This window comes from Schistocerca gregaria, chromosome 8, assembly GCF_023897955.1.
Source record: "Schistocerca gregaria isolate iqSchGreg1 chromosome 8, iqSchGreg1.2, whole genome shotgun sequence".
Lineage (NCBI taxonomy): Eukaryota > Metazoa > Arthropoda > Insecta > Orthoptera > Acrididae > Schistocerca > Schistocerca gregaria.
Window position 1 is genome coordinate 255,726,925 of NC_064927.1, and position 13,563 is coordinate 255,740,487.

General features: G+C 38.9%; 1 protein-coding gene across 1 annotated transcript in view; it reads left to right on the forward strand.

Annotated features, from left to right (window-relative positions):
- The window catches only part of LOC126285435 (cubilin-like), a 780,558-nt gene that overhangs the window by 132,486 nt on the left and 634,509 nt on the right, over positions 1-13,563 (forward strand). Inside the window, exon 15 of the mRNA XM_049984824.1 lies at positions 3,288-3,459. Within this exon, the coding sequence (XP_049840781.1) occupies positions 3,288-3,459 (172 nt within the window). The remainder of the gene's footprint in view (positions 1-3,287; positions 3,460-13,563) is intronic.

Below are 13,563 nucleotides of genomic sequence, written 5' to 3' on the forward strand. Positions count from 1 at the left end.
CAGGGTGAGCGATTGCTGTTCGCATCAGGGCTCTTTTTTCTGGGCTTGAGATTTTCCCTCTTCCGCCTCTTTCCTGGGCCCCTCTGCCTCTATCCCCATGGTGTGTGCCCTGTCCATGCCTTCGGCTCGATCTGGCACAGGGCCTGAAGGACTCAGTCCCTCCTGAGGCCCTCCACTGCCACTTTCTTTCAATACTTGACACATTTTGAGGATCTTATGTGGTCTGTACTGATGGTTTGATGGTTGCTGGTCATGTTGGTTATGCTCTTACTCTGGGGGACCATTATGAACAATGCTTATTGCCGGCTGGCTCTAGTGTTTTCACTGCCGAGCTGGTCACCATCTCTTGCACTCTAGAGCATATCCGCTCCAGCTCAGGTGAGTTGTTCGTTATCTGTAGTGACCCACTGAGCGGTTTACGAGCTATCAACCAGTGTTTTCCTCACTCTCGTCTGGTGATGGCTATCCAGGAATCCATCCATACTCTTTCCTGTTGTGGCTGCTCCATGGTCTTTGTGTGGACCCCGGGTCATGTCTGCATCCCAGGAAATGAACGTGTTGACACGCTGACCAAACAGGCTGTCAGTGCACCAGTCTCGGAGATTGGCCTTTCGGAGAGTGACATCAGGTCAGTTTTGCAATAAAAGGTACTTGGCACCGGGGGTGAAGAATAGTGCACCCTGCCTTCACCCAATAAACTTCGGGCCATCAAGGAGGCTACTGGTGTGTGGTGCTCCTCCTTCCGAACCTCCCGCAAGGACTGTGTTGTCATCTGCCGGCTGCGCATTGGCCACACCTGGATGACGCACAGTTATTTACTGCTCTGTGAGGACCCACCTTTACGTCGCTGCGGGTCAGCTTTGATGGTGGTCCACATCTTGTTGGACTGCCCACTTTTAACTCCGCTCAGGCAGACATTTGTGCTGCCTGATACACTTACTGCACTTTTATCAGTTGACGTTGCAGTGGCAGCTTTAGTTTTGAGTTTTATTCGTGCAGGGGGTTTTTAGCGCTTGATCTAAGTGTTTGTTCTTTTTTTGTATTGTGTCTGGCCTTTGGCCTATGAGTTTAGACTGGGGTTTTTAGTGTGTTTCTTGGCTTTTCCTTTTTTGTTTCTATGGTCGGCCGACCAATGTCACACTCTGTGTGTTTTTAATTCCTTTTGTCTGGTCTCTTTCTGTGTCTTTCTTGTCTTCTGTCATCTCTTGTCATCTCCTTTGTTTGTTTTTATTCTTTGTGAGTGTTTAAAGTTCATGGAAAAAGGGACCGATGGCACTAGTAGTCTGGTCTCTTCAATCCCACAAACCAACCAACCAATGTCTATGCCAGTCGGACTAACAGTTGAAAAAGTTTGAAAAATTATTATGAGTTACTAAAGCATTTCGAGTCTTACATGTATTGCACACTTGGAGATCATTAGGCATTGATCTCCCAGTTATTTTCAGTCATTACTATAAGACATATGCAAGGAAAAAACATAATTGAGTATGAAAAGTGATATTGTATGCTCCCATATATCTACCTAGCAAAATATAATGCAATAGTCCACTCTATCTTTACTGAGCACTCCTGTTTCATTTTCAAAGCAAAGGGACACAGCACTATTTCTTCTTGTGTTAGGTTTGCAGAGCACAGGTTCAATATTAACTATTGATGGAGACCGAATATTTTTCTTGTTTTATTTGTAAGCCTGTATACCTTTTGGAAAGAAAAAATACACATGTCCAGGATTCAAATTAGGAAATTATTTATAGTAGTTGAGTCAGTAGAAGTGAAAGAGGACTGCCACGTGTTGTCAACTTGTACATTATTTGCAAAAATAAAACTTTTCCTTATTTGTGTGTCCCATACCTTTTTTGCCTGGCTTGTTGCTAGTTATAAAACCATGTTTTCCTGTCTCCTTTGAGCTGTGTTCAGATTATTTGTCATTCTATTCATATTGAGAACCAGTCCATCATCAGGACTCCTACATGTGCAAAAATCACAAATTGGTCATGCTAGTGTAAGGCTCCTGATGCTGGGCTACTCCTAAAACAGTTGAAACATTTCCACACAGATTATAGCTGTTTTTAAAAATGTTGAGTCTCAAATATAGTGAGGATCATCCTAAACATGCATGATTTTTTTATTTAATGCTATATATACTGAAGAGCCGAAGAAACTGGTACACCTGCCTAATATCATGTAGGGCCCCTGAAATGCCACAACACATATGGCATGGACTCAAATAATGTGAATGTAGTGCTGGAGGGAGTTGACACCATTAATCCTGCAGGACTGTTCATAAATCTGTAAGTGTACAAGGGGACGGAGATCTCTTCTGAACAGCACATCACAAGGCAGCCCAGATGTGCTCAATAATGTTCATGTCTGGGGAGTTTGGTGGGCAGCGGAAGTGTTTAAATTCAGAAGAGTGTTCCTGGAGCCACTCTGTAACAATTCTGGAAATGTGGGGTATCACATTGTCCTGCTGGAATTGCCCAAGTCAGTTAGAATGCACAATGGACATGATTCAATGCAAGTGATCAGAGCTTACATACTGTCTGTCAGAGTCATATCTAGATGTATCGTGCAGTCATGAATGGTACAAAGTGGGCCTTCAGCTCTTAAAGCCCATATCAATGATGGTTCATGGTATGGTTTGCATGCAAACACTTTCTGATGGCCCAGCATTGAAATCTCCAGCAATTTGCAGAAGGGTTACACTTCTGTCACGTTGAGCAATTCTCTTTGGTCATTGTTGGTCCCGTTCTTGCAAGATCTTTTTCCAGCCATAGCAATGTCAGAGATTGGATGTTTCACCAGATTCCTGATATTCATCGTACACTTGTGAAATGGTCATACGGGAAATCCCCACTTCATAGCTACCTCGGAGATGCTGTGTTTCATCACTTGGTCACCGACTGTAACATCATGTTCAAATTCACTTAAGTCTTCAGCAGTAACTCATCTAACAACTGCTCCAGACACTTTTTGTCTTATATAGGCATTGCCAACTGCAGCACCATATTCTGCCTGTTTAGAGATCTCTGTGTTTGAATGTGCATGACTATACCAGTTTCTTTGGCGCTTTAGTGTATATAATCTGTTCTTTCAGGTATGTCCAGATTCAAGTCCCAATCTGGCAGAAAATTTCAATTTTCTCCATTGATTTATTTCAATGTCTACTAGTAGCCACTGTTGTGTGTTTCCTGCAATTTGAAAGTAATTCAAGTATGTCCAGCTTTGTTTTGATATTTAAAAGGACCAAGAGAAGCTTTACCATAAAGAGATCTGGATTTTGATAGGTACATGATGGGAGGTCTGCAGGAGACCAGCTTATTGGCCGTTTCTGTGGTGATACACCTCCTGGAGGTGGGCATCTGATTTCTACTCATAATGCCCTGTATTTATGGTTTCGCTCTGATGGCAGCGTGAACAGGGAGGGATTCTCATTAACATGGAATTCCGTGCAGCCTGGTAAGAAATATCTTTTTGCAGACATTTTTGTTGTATAGTTATATAGAATGCTGCAAAGTTATGCTTAGTACATAGTGCGAAATGCAATTGAAAATATAAAGAAATAGAGCCTTAAAAAATGTTTTACTACATTTAAGACACTTTGATGGTGAACATTCTGATCTTATACACTAGATACACCACTAGTTTTTAATTAAAAACTCATCATGTAACAAAAGAAGTAGTCCTAAAGAAATAATTTCAAATTTAAAAAAAAATTATTTTTTCAGGCAAGTATATTTTTGAGTGATAAATATTTTAGTGACAGCATATTCTGTCATAAGTACACCACAGGTTGCTGTTACAAAGAATACTGATTACAATCTTGTTTTCCTCACTAGCATTGTGCTTGTGACCATCACTACTGCTAACAAATTTAGCCAGATTATTATGACAGTTTTCAGTGGTACTATATATGGACTATGAAGATGTAATTAAAATTTCTTGGAATTGCCTATGAATTAACTTCTTGCATTTTTGCTGTAAATACTTGGTGTTTGACTCACTTTATAATTTTTCAATGTAAAACATGGGATGAAAAATGTAAAAAGCAGTTGCATACCAAGTTATTTGTTTCAGAGAGTAAAATGATGTGAAGTGGAGAAACTGTAGAAGTTCAGAAAGATGTTTCTTCAGTTTCAAATTTTCATCAGTATGTAAGCAAAAATGTGGAACATTAAGGTCGATTTACTGACCTTTCTTGACATTCTCCATTCTTTGTTTGTCCTTGGATTATTTCAGTTGCTGAGCAGAACTTAATATTCTGGTGCTCTCTCTCTCTCTCTCTCTCTCTCTCTCTCTCTCTCTCTCTCTCTCTCTCTTTTTCCACCTCCATAAAGTTAAGTGCTAGTCCATTCCAGGAGAAAAAGGTTTCAACATCTACATCTACATGGATGCTCTTCAAATCACGTATAAGTGCCTGGCAGAGGGATCATCGAACCACCTTCACAATTCTCTATTATTACAATCTTGTATAGCACATGGAAAGAATAAACACCTGTGTCTTTCTGTACGAGCTCTGATTTCCCTTATTTTATTGTGGTGATTGTTCCTCCGTATGTAGGTCAGTGTCAACAAAATATTTCTGCATTCGGAGGAGAAAGTTGGTGACTGGAATTTCAAGAGAAGATTCCCTTGCAACAAAAAATGCCTTTCTGTTAATGATGTCCAGCTCAAATCTTGTATCATTTCAGTGACTCTCCCATATTTCTCAGTAATACAAAACGTGCTGCCGTGTGTACTTTTTCGATGTGCTCCACAGGCCTATCTGGTTAGGATCCAACACTGCGCAGCGGTATTCTAAAAGAGGACAAACAAGCATGGTATAGGCCATCTCCGTAGTAGATCTGTTACATTTTCTAAGAGTCCTTCCAATAAAATGCAGTCTTTGGTTAGCCTTCCCACAACATTTCTTGTGTGTTCATTCCAATTTAAGTCGTTCGTGATTGTAATTACTAGGTATTTTGTTGAATTTATTACCTTTAGATTTGACTGATTTATCGTGTAACTGAAGTTTAATGAATTCCTTTTAGCACCCATGTGGATGACCTCACACTTTTCGCTATTTAGGGTACACTACATGCACCACTAGCTTTTAATTAAAAATTCATCATGTAGAAGTATTCCTAAAGAAATAATTTAGTCTGATATCTTTTCTAAATCATTTTGCAATTTGTTTTGATCTTCTGATGACTTTATTAGTTGATAAACGATAGCGTCATCTGCAAATAGCCTAAGACGGCTGCTCAGATTGACTCCCACACATTTATTTAGAAAAGGAACAGCAAACGGCCTATAACACTACCTTGGAGAATGCCAGAAATCACTTCTGGTTTACTTGATGACTTTCCATGAGTTACTACGAACAGTGACCTCTCTGATAGGAAATCACAAATCCAGTCACATAAATGAGACGATGTTCCATAAGCACACAATTTCACTTGTGTAGTACAGTGTCAAAAGCCTTCCGGAAATCCATAAATACAAAATTTATCTGAAATCCCTTGTCAATAGCACACCAAACTTCATGCAGATAAAGAACTAGTTTTATTTCACAAGATCGGTGTTTTCTAAAATCATGTTGACTGTGTGTAAACAGACTGTTTTCTTGAAGGTAATTCATAATCTTAAAACACAGTATATGTTCCAGAATCCTGCTGCATTTTGACATTAATGATATGGGCCTGTAATTTAGTGGATTACTCGTACTATCTTTCTTGAATATTGGTGTGACCTGTGCAACTTTCCAGTCTTTGGGTACAGATCTTTCATCGAGTGAACGGTTGTATATGGTTGTTAAGTATGGAGCTAATGCATCATTATACTCTGAAAGGAACCTAATTGGTATACAATCTGGACCAGACTTTTATAAAGTGATTTAAGTTTCTTCACTATTCCGAGGATATTTCCTTCTATGTTACTCATGTTGGCAGCTGTTCTGTATTCAAATTCTGAATTATTTACTTCATCTTCTTTCGTGAAGGCATTTCAAAAGCTGTGTTTAGTAACTCTGCTTTGGCAGCATTGTCTTCGATAGTATCTCCATTGCTATCATGCAGAGAAGGCATTGCTGGTTTCTTGCCGCTAACATACTTCACATACGAGGAGAATCTCTTTGGATTTTCTGCCAGGTTTCAAGACTGTTGTTTGTTAATTCATTTGGTATAAATCTCTCAATTGCTGCTGATACTATGTCTTTGAATTCAAGCCACATCTGGTCTACACTTATATTATTAACATGGGATGAGTGGAGATTGTCTCTCCGGAAGGCGTCTAGTGAATTTTTATCTGATATTTTGAAGAGGTATATTTCTCATTTATTTTTGGAAGATTTGGGGATTACAATATTCAGTCTCACTACGACAACCCTGTGTTCACTAATCCCTGTGTTGGTTGTGATGCTCGTTATTAACTCAGTATTATTTGTTGTTAAGAGGTCAAATGTGTTTTCACAACCGTTTACTATTCACGTGGGTTCATGAACTAACTGCTCAAAATAATATTCAGAAAATGCATTTAGCACAATTTCTGATGATGTTTTATGGTCACCTCCAGAATTAAACATGTATTTTCGCCAACATATTTAGGTTAAATTAAAGTCACCACCAATTATAATTGTATGAGTCGAGTACATGTTTGAAATCAAACTCAAGTTTTCCTTTAACCTTTCAGCAACTATATCATCTGAATTGGGGGTTTGTGAAAGGATCCAATTATTATTTTATTCCAGTTGTCAACAATGACCTCTGTCCGTATTAACTCACAGAAACTATCTACTTCAATTTTGTGACAAGATAAACTACTTCCAACAGCAACAAACACACCACCGCCGATTGTGTCTAGCTTATCCTTTCGGAACACCATTAGATTCTATGCAAAAATTTTGGCTACACTTATCTCCGACTGTAGCCAGCTTTCAGCACCTATAATGTTGTGAACATTAGTGCTTTCTATTAGTGCTTGGAGCTCTGGTACTTTCCCAACACAGCAATGACAGTTTACAGCTGTTATACCAATGGTTCCTTTATCTATGCTCTTGCTGTGTTCGGCCTGCACCCTTTGTGAATGAGACCTTATTGTGTTTTCCCAAGACCTTCTAACCTAAAAAGCAGCACAGTCCACACCACACAGCCCCTGCTACTCGTGTATCTGCCTCTTGCATATAGAGGACATCTGACCTATTCAGAGGAACCCGAAACCCAACCACCCTTTGGCGCAAGTTGAGGACTCTGCAGCCTACACGGTCGCAAAACCATCTGAGCCTCTGATTCAGAACCTGCACTCGGCAAACCAGTCCTGTTGACTATGCTGCAAATAGTCAGCTCTTCTTTCGTCTTGCAAGCAAGACTAGCAGCCTTTACCACATCTGTTAACCACTCAAAACTAGCGGGTCTCTTCTGATCCAAAGTGACACACATCATTGGTACCAACATGAGCAACCACCTGCAGCTGGCTGCACTCTATGCTCTTCATGGTATCCAGGAGGACCCTTTCTGACAAGAACAGTGTTGCCACTTTCTTTTGGTTAATAGGATTAATTATAATATTTGTATCATATACACTGATGAGCCAAAACGTTATGACCACTGCCCACCACGATACTGTATGTTGTCTGGTGGTGCGGAGGGCAAATGATGGGGTAAGAGAAGTATATGATCAGAGCAGAGACGGGTGGGGAATCATTCTAATGATGATAAGTGGCACAAATGTGGAAATCTACTGACTTAAGCAACTGTGACTGAAGCCAGATTGTTGTGGCCCATTGCCTGGGAGCAAGCATGTCAGTGCCTGGGAGCAACATGGTTGGCTGTGCACAACTTTCGTGAACAACTGCAGAAAGTGGTTGAAGAATGCCGAAACCATGATTAGGTGACTAGAAATTGGATGTCCATACCTCATCATAGAACATATGGATTGTAGGCTTACTTGCTCTCTAAAGCAGGATAGGTGGCGATCTGTAGCAGATCTGATAAAAGAGTACAGTGCTGGTGCAGGTACAAGTGTTTTGGAGGTTCCAGTTCTGTGTACAGAGTGGAACATGGTGTTCCACCGCAAAGGCCCCCTAGGTGTTTCCATGTTGACCCAACAACATTGTCAGTTATGATTACAGGGGGCATGGGATCATCAAGATTTCACTGCAGATCAGTGGGATCATGTCGATTGGTCAGATTAATCCTGTTTATTGTTGAAACAGGTTGATGGTCGTGTCCAGATATGCCATCATACAGGTGAACAGCTGCTCAAAATATGCAGTGCACCATGGACACAGGCTGGTGGGAGCAGTATTATGTTATGGGGGACACACACTTGGGCTTCCATAGGGTCTGCAGTAGTAATCGAAGGCAATATAAAAACTGTGGACTATATGAACATTATTAGGAGCCACCAGTAATCCCTTATGCTTGATGTCTTCCTCAACGGTAATGGCATCTTTCAGCAGGATAACTGTCCATGTCAAAAGGCCAGAATTGTGCTGCAATGATTTGATGAGCATGATAGTGAACCCATGTTGATGTGTTTGCCATCAAATTTGCCTTATCTGAATCCGATAAAACCTATCTGGGATGCTATTTGGTGCCAGCTCCATGCCCACAAACCAACCACCTGCAAATTTTGGGAAATGTGTGACCTGTGTGTAGGCATTTCGTGACACAAACCTCTAGAAACCTATCAAGTACTTGTTGAATCTGTGGCACACAGAATCACTGCTGAATTGCATTCTGGTGAACCAACATAATGTCATAATGTTAATAATGGTCATATGTTTTAGCTCATCAGTGTATGTTAGGATTAGTTATGATAGCTGTATCATCTTTATGCATAAAGTAATAAGTGTGCTTGCTGTTTGATAACGTGAATGGCATTCACATATATCAAGAACAAGATAAGACATTGGGAGACCACAGTAGTAATATCTACCCAATTACAAGCTGACTCTCCATTTCGTGTGCGCGCAAATGTGTGTGTGTGTGTGTGTGTGTGTGTGTGTGTGTGTGTGTGTGTGTCTGAGCATGCACATGCTACAAATCACTTCCTGTAACCTCTTGAATTACATCAAATTTACACTTTTATCTTTTCTCTTCACACTCTTCTGGAATGCAATGCATTGTAGGTGCAAGAATGGTCTGGAATACTGTAATATTCACTATGTGATCAAAAGTATCCCGACACCTGGCTGAAAATGACCTATAGTATTCAGCTCACAACTCTATGCCGGCCAGTCAATTACAGGGATGTTATTGTCATGTAACCACTCTGCCACGGGTTGTGTATTATGAACAGGTGCTCGATCATGTTGAAAGATGCAGTCGCCATCCTCGAATTGCTCTTCAACATTGGGAAGCAAGAAGGTGCTGAAAACATCAGCACAGGCCTGTGCTGCGATAATGCCATGCAAAACAAGAAGGGGTGCAAGCCCCTCCGTGAAAAACAAGACCACACCATAACACCACAGCTTCCGAATTTTACTGTTGGCACTACACACTCTAGCAGACGACGTTCACTGGGCATTCACCATACCCACACCCTGCCATCGGATTTCCACATTGTGTATCATGATTCGTCACTACACACAACGTTTTTCCACTTTTCAATCGTCCAATTTTTATGCTCCTTGCACCAAGCATTTATGATATGTGGCTTATGAGCAGCTGCTCAACCATGAAATCCAAGTTTTCTCACTTCCTGCCTAACTGTCATACTACTTGCAATGGATCCTGATGAAGTTTGGAATTACTGTGTGATGGTCTGTATAGATGTCTGCCTATTACACATTATGACCCTCTTCAACTGTTGGCAGTCTCTGTCAGTCAACAGATGAGGTCGGCCTGTACACTTTTGTGCTATGCCTGTCCTTTCACATTTCCATTTCACCATCACATCAGGAACAGTGGACCTAGGGATGTTTAGGAGTGTGGAAATCTGGCATACAGATGTATGACACAAGTGACACCCAATCACCTGACCATGTTCGAAGTCTGTGAGTTCCACAGAGCACCCAATTCTGCTCTCTCATGATGTCTAATGACAATTTAGGTCACTGATACGGAGTACCTGGCAGTAGGTGGCAGCAGAATGCACCTGATATGAACAATGTATTTTTTGGGGGTTTCTGGATACTTTTGACCACATAGTGTATACGAACAGAAATATTGTAATCTGTCAGGAACTATTCCCAGCAGTGGAGATGTAGTACATATTGAAAGATTCTGCTTGATTTTGCCACCTTTCCAAAGGCTCAGCATCAAGATTCCAGTGACCATTTTTGTAATATATTCAATTTATAACAAAATCCTATGGCTTCATGGTTAATACTCATGAATATATTCTACAGTCTGTTTAATTAAAAAATTGTGATATATTATCCCATTTTTAAAAAATACTTTCAGTGTCAATCGTGTTGGTCTGCAGACTTCTTTCGTATTGTTCTAATGATTACATCAGGAAGGCATCCACTCTTGTTTTCATCAAACACTGATTCCCAGTTCAGTGTTACACGACATCCATAGAAGTTATCTTACTTTTTTTATGGTATTTACCTTTGCTTCTCCCTTTGGATGAGCAGTGCTCAACAGTGGCTCTTTCAACCAGTAAGAAATCAGGTGCTACTTACTCACCACTGCAGTCACTTCTGAGAAGCACATCACACATAAACTCAACCAAACATTACTAGCAAAATAATTGAAAAACTGACTTCAAGGATCTTGTGAGTAGTTCACTTGTACTAAACAAGGGTTTCTCACACAGCTGTCAGGCAACACTTCACAAACTTCACTACTGGAAATAGAGCACTATGGAATATCTGATAATGCTGTTTATTAATTTTTTTCGTTTCAAAAAATCTGCTTCTTCTTTTGATGACCTGCAGTATCAGATTTCAAACTAAGTGTAAAAACACTGGCTTGGCATTTTATTGAATTTTAAGAGATCAACATCAAAAACAAATTCTTTACAATAGTCTTAGTACATTTTCTTTCCATTTAACATTTTATTGCCATCATACTGACTTTTTAGAGCCGCTTTTGTTCTTGCAATTGTATATTCTCGGTAGGAGGGCCACAATATCATTTCACTGTAAAGTGAAAGTGTTCTTGCCTATTTTATGTTTTACTTTATGTGTGAATTGTTTCTGAGATGGAAATGACACACCAGTCAGGCACTTCTCTAAATGAGGTTAGAGAGCCATTTAAAAGCCATGTCCATCTTGCTCATTTTTTGAGGTGTAGTTCACTGTACTGTTTCAAAACCTTGTGCTCCATGCATTACATTCTGTGAGGAGATCAACGCCATTGTTAGCTACATATTTTTGATCTTTATGTTACTGTGTAGGTATTGTGTTAATCCGTAATGTGAAGGGGTATTCGATCAGGAATGGAGAATGACTCAGTATAAATGTTACAAAAGATGTAAATGATGAATGTTACAATAATAAGAATAATATTAATAAAGGTTACTGAGGAACTTAATATTTCCCATTTACATCATAATGGGTCATCATGATTCAAGTTTATGTGATCATAAATCATACTGATTGTGAACACTTCAACACTATCTTAAAGATTGGCCTACAGTATTAATTACAGCTTTTGTATGAACATGATGACAACTGCTAGATTGTAGTTACATTTGCCAAAGAATTCATGTGAAGAGTAGAGGCCACTGTAGAAGCAATTCCATAGGTTATGTTTAAATACAGATGTACTATTCTTTACTCATGTAATATTGCTTGATGGACAACTGGAAATTTTAATACTAGCACACACCCTTCAGTACCAATGGTAGTTCCCCTAGTCTACAGTGGATATCTCCTTTCATTGTCTTCCTATAAACCTTGTTCACTCTACCTCATACACATTTCTTTTATATTTATTTTGTATTGAAATGAAACCAGAGTATATTTCTTTTGTATTAAGAGGAGTTGTTTGCACCAAATCACATGAGAGAATATGTGTATTGTGATTTTGTTGTTACAATTGCTAGTTGTTTGAAAAGGCTGTTTACTCTATGATGTACACCATAAATAAGTCTCACATTTTTATTTTACTTTGGATTTTTTTTTTCAAAATTTTAGTGTTGGCCCGTCATCATAACACACAGAATGAAAATAGCCAAAGTTGATTATGAGTAGCATTATCTCCAGGATGGGATTTCTTCTGGAAAATGTTGTTACTGATAATTGTATCTGTCTAGGGAATGGAGTGTTTTTAATTCAGCTTATTGTCTATGTGAACACCTGAAGTATGGAGTAGTTTGGTGTATTTGTTAGTTGCTATACATAATCATTACATTACATTTTTATTGGTCCTTTTGATCATTTGTTGTACAATATAAACAATATGATATTGGACAAGTGATTCTGATTTACAATACATGTTTTAAATCATACAATAATATTTACATTGATTTAGGTTTAATATTATCACAACTGAAGGCTCAGCTTCCATACATTGTATTTAACCTTGGCAATAAATTTTTATGTTTTGTGATATTCATCTATACTATAATCACATTTTTGCAATAAATATTTATGGGTGGCAGTTTTAAATTTTGAAGTGTCTTTTATAGTTTTAATGTTTGTAGGTAGCTTACTGTATAGTCTGTTTCCTGTTTGCAGTGGTCCATTCTGTTTTAGTGTTGTGTGCGCATGTTTAACATGTGTGTCCTGCTTTCTCCTTGTATTATACAGGTGGATACTCTGGTTGGTTGACATAAGATTATTGCTATTTTCTAAGATTCTCCTTACAAATATGATTACTTGTAAAATATACAGACATGGTAGTGGAAGGATATGTAGTTTCTTGAATAAGGGTTTGCATGAGCTTCTTAATGCAGCATTTTCTAGGGCTCTCACAATTCTCTTTTGGCAAATGAAACAACTTTCGCTAGCAGATGCGTTTCCCTAGAAGAGTATGCCATATCACAGTAAGGATTCTGCCTGGGTGAAGTATACATCTGTTAGTGTTTGTTTTGATGTGCAATCAGAAAGAATTTTGATAGTATAGAAAATGATATTTAATTTATTTGTAATGTATTTTGTGTGTTGGACCCATCTTAGATCTTCTTGGATCCATATCCCAAGAAATTTTGTAGAGCTTACATTTTTGATGGTTCTAGTAAACAACTCTATGTCTGGTGCTAGTGGACATTTATTTTGCACTGTGTGTATATGCTTTGTAACTTTTTTCTGTGTTTATTACTAAGTTGTTTCCAGAAAACCAGTCTGTAATGTGGGTGGTACAATTTTTAATCTCATGTAGTAATTTTTCTTTGGTCATTCCCTTTAATATCACATTTGTGTCATCCACAAATTTTATTTAATTATGGCATGGGGTAGTTGGTTCAAAGTCATTTACAAAGAGCAGAAACATAACTGGTCCTAGAATAGAGCCTTGTGGTACACGATACTTGATGCTCTGCCTTTCTGAGCAGTACGACTTTATCTTGTTCCCTTCTTGGATAATAAGCTCAACTTCTAGCTCTCTGTTTTGGAGATATAATTTTATCCATTCATATGCTGGACCCCTAATACCTACAGATTCACGTTTCTGAAGCAAGATGTTGTGATTG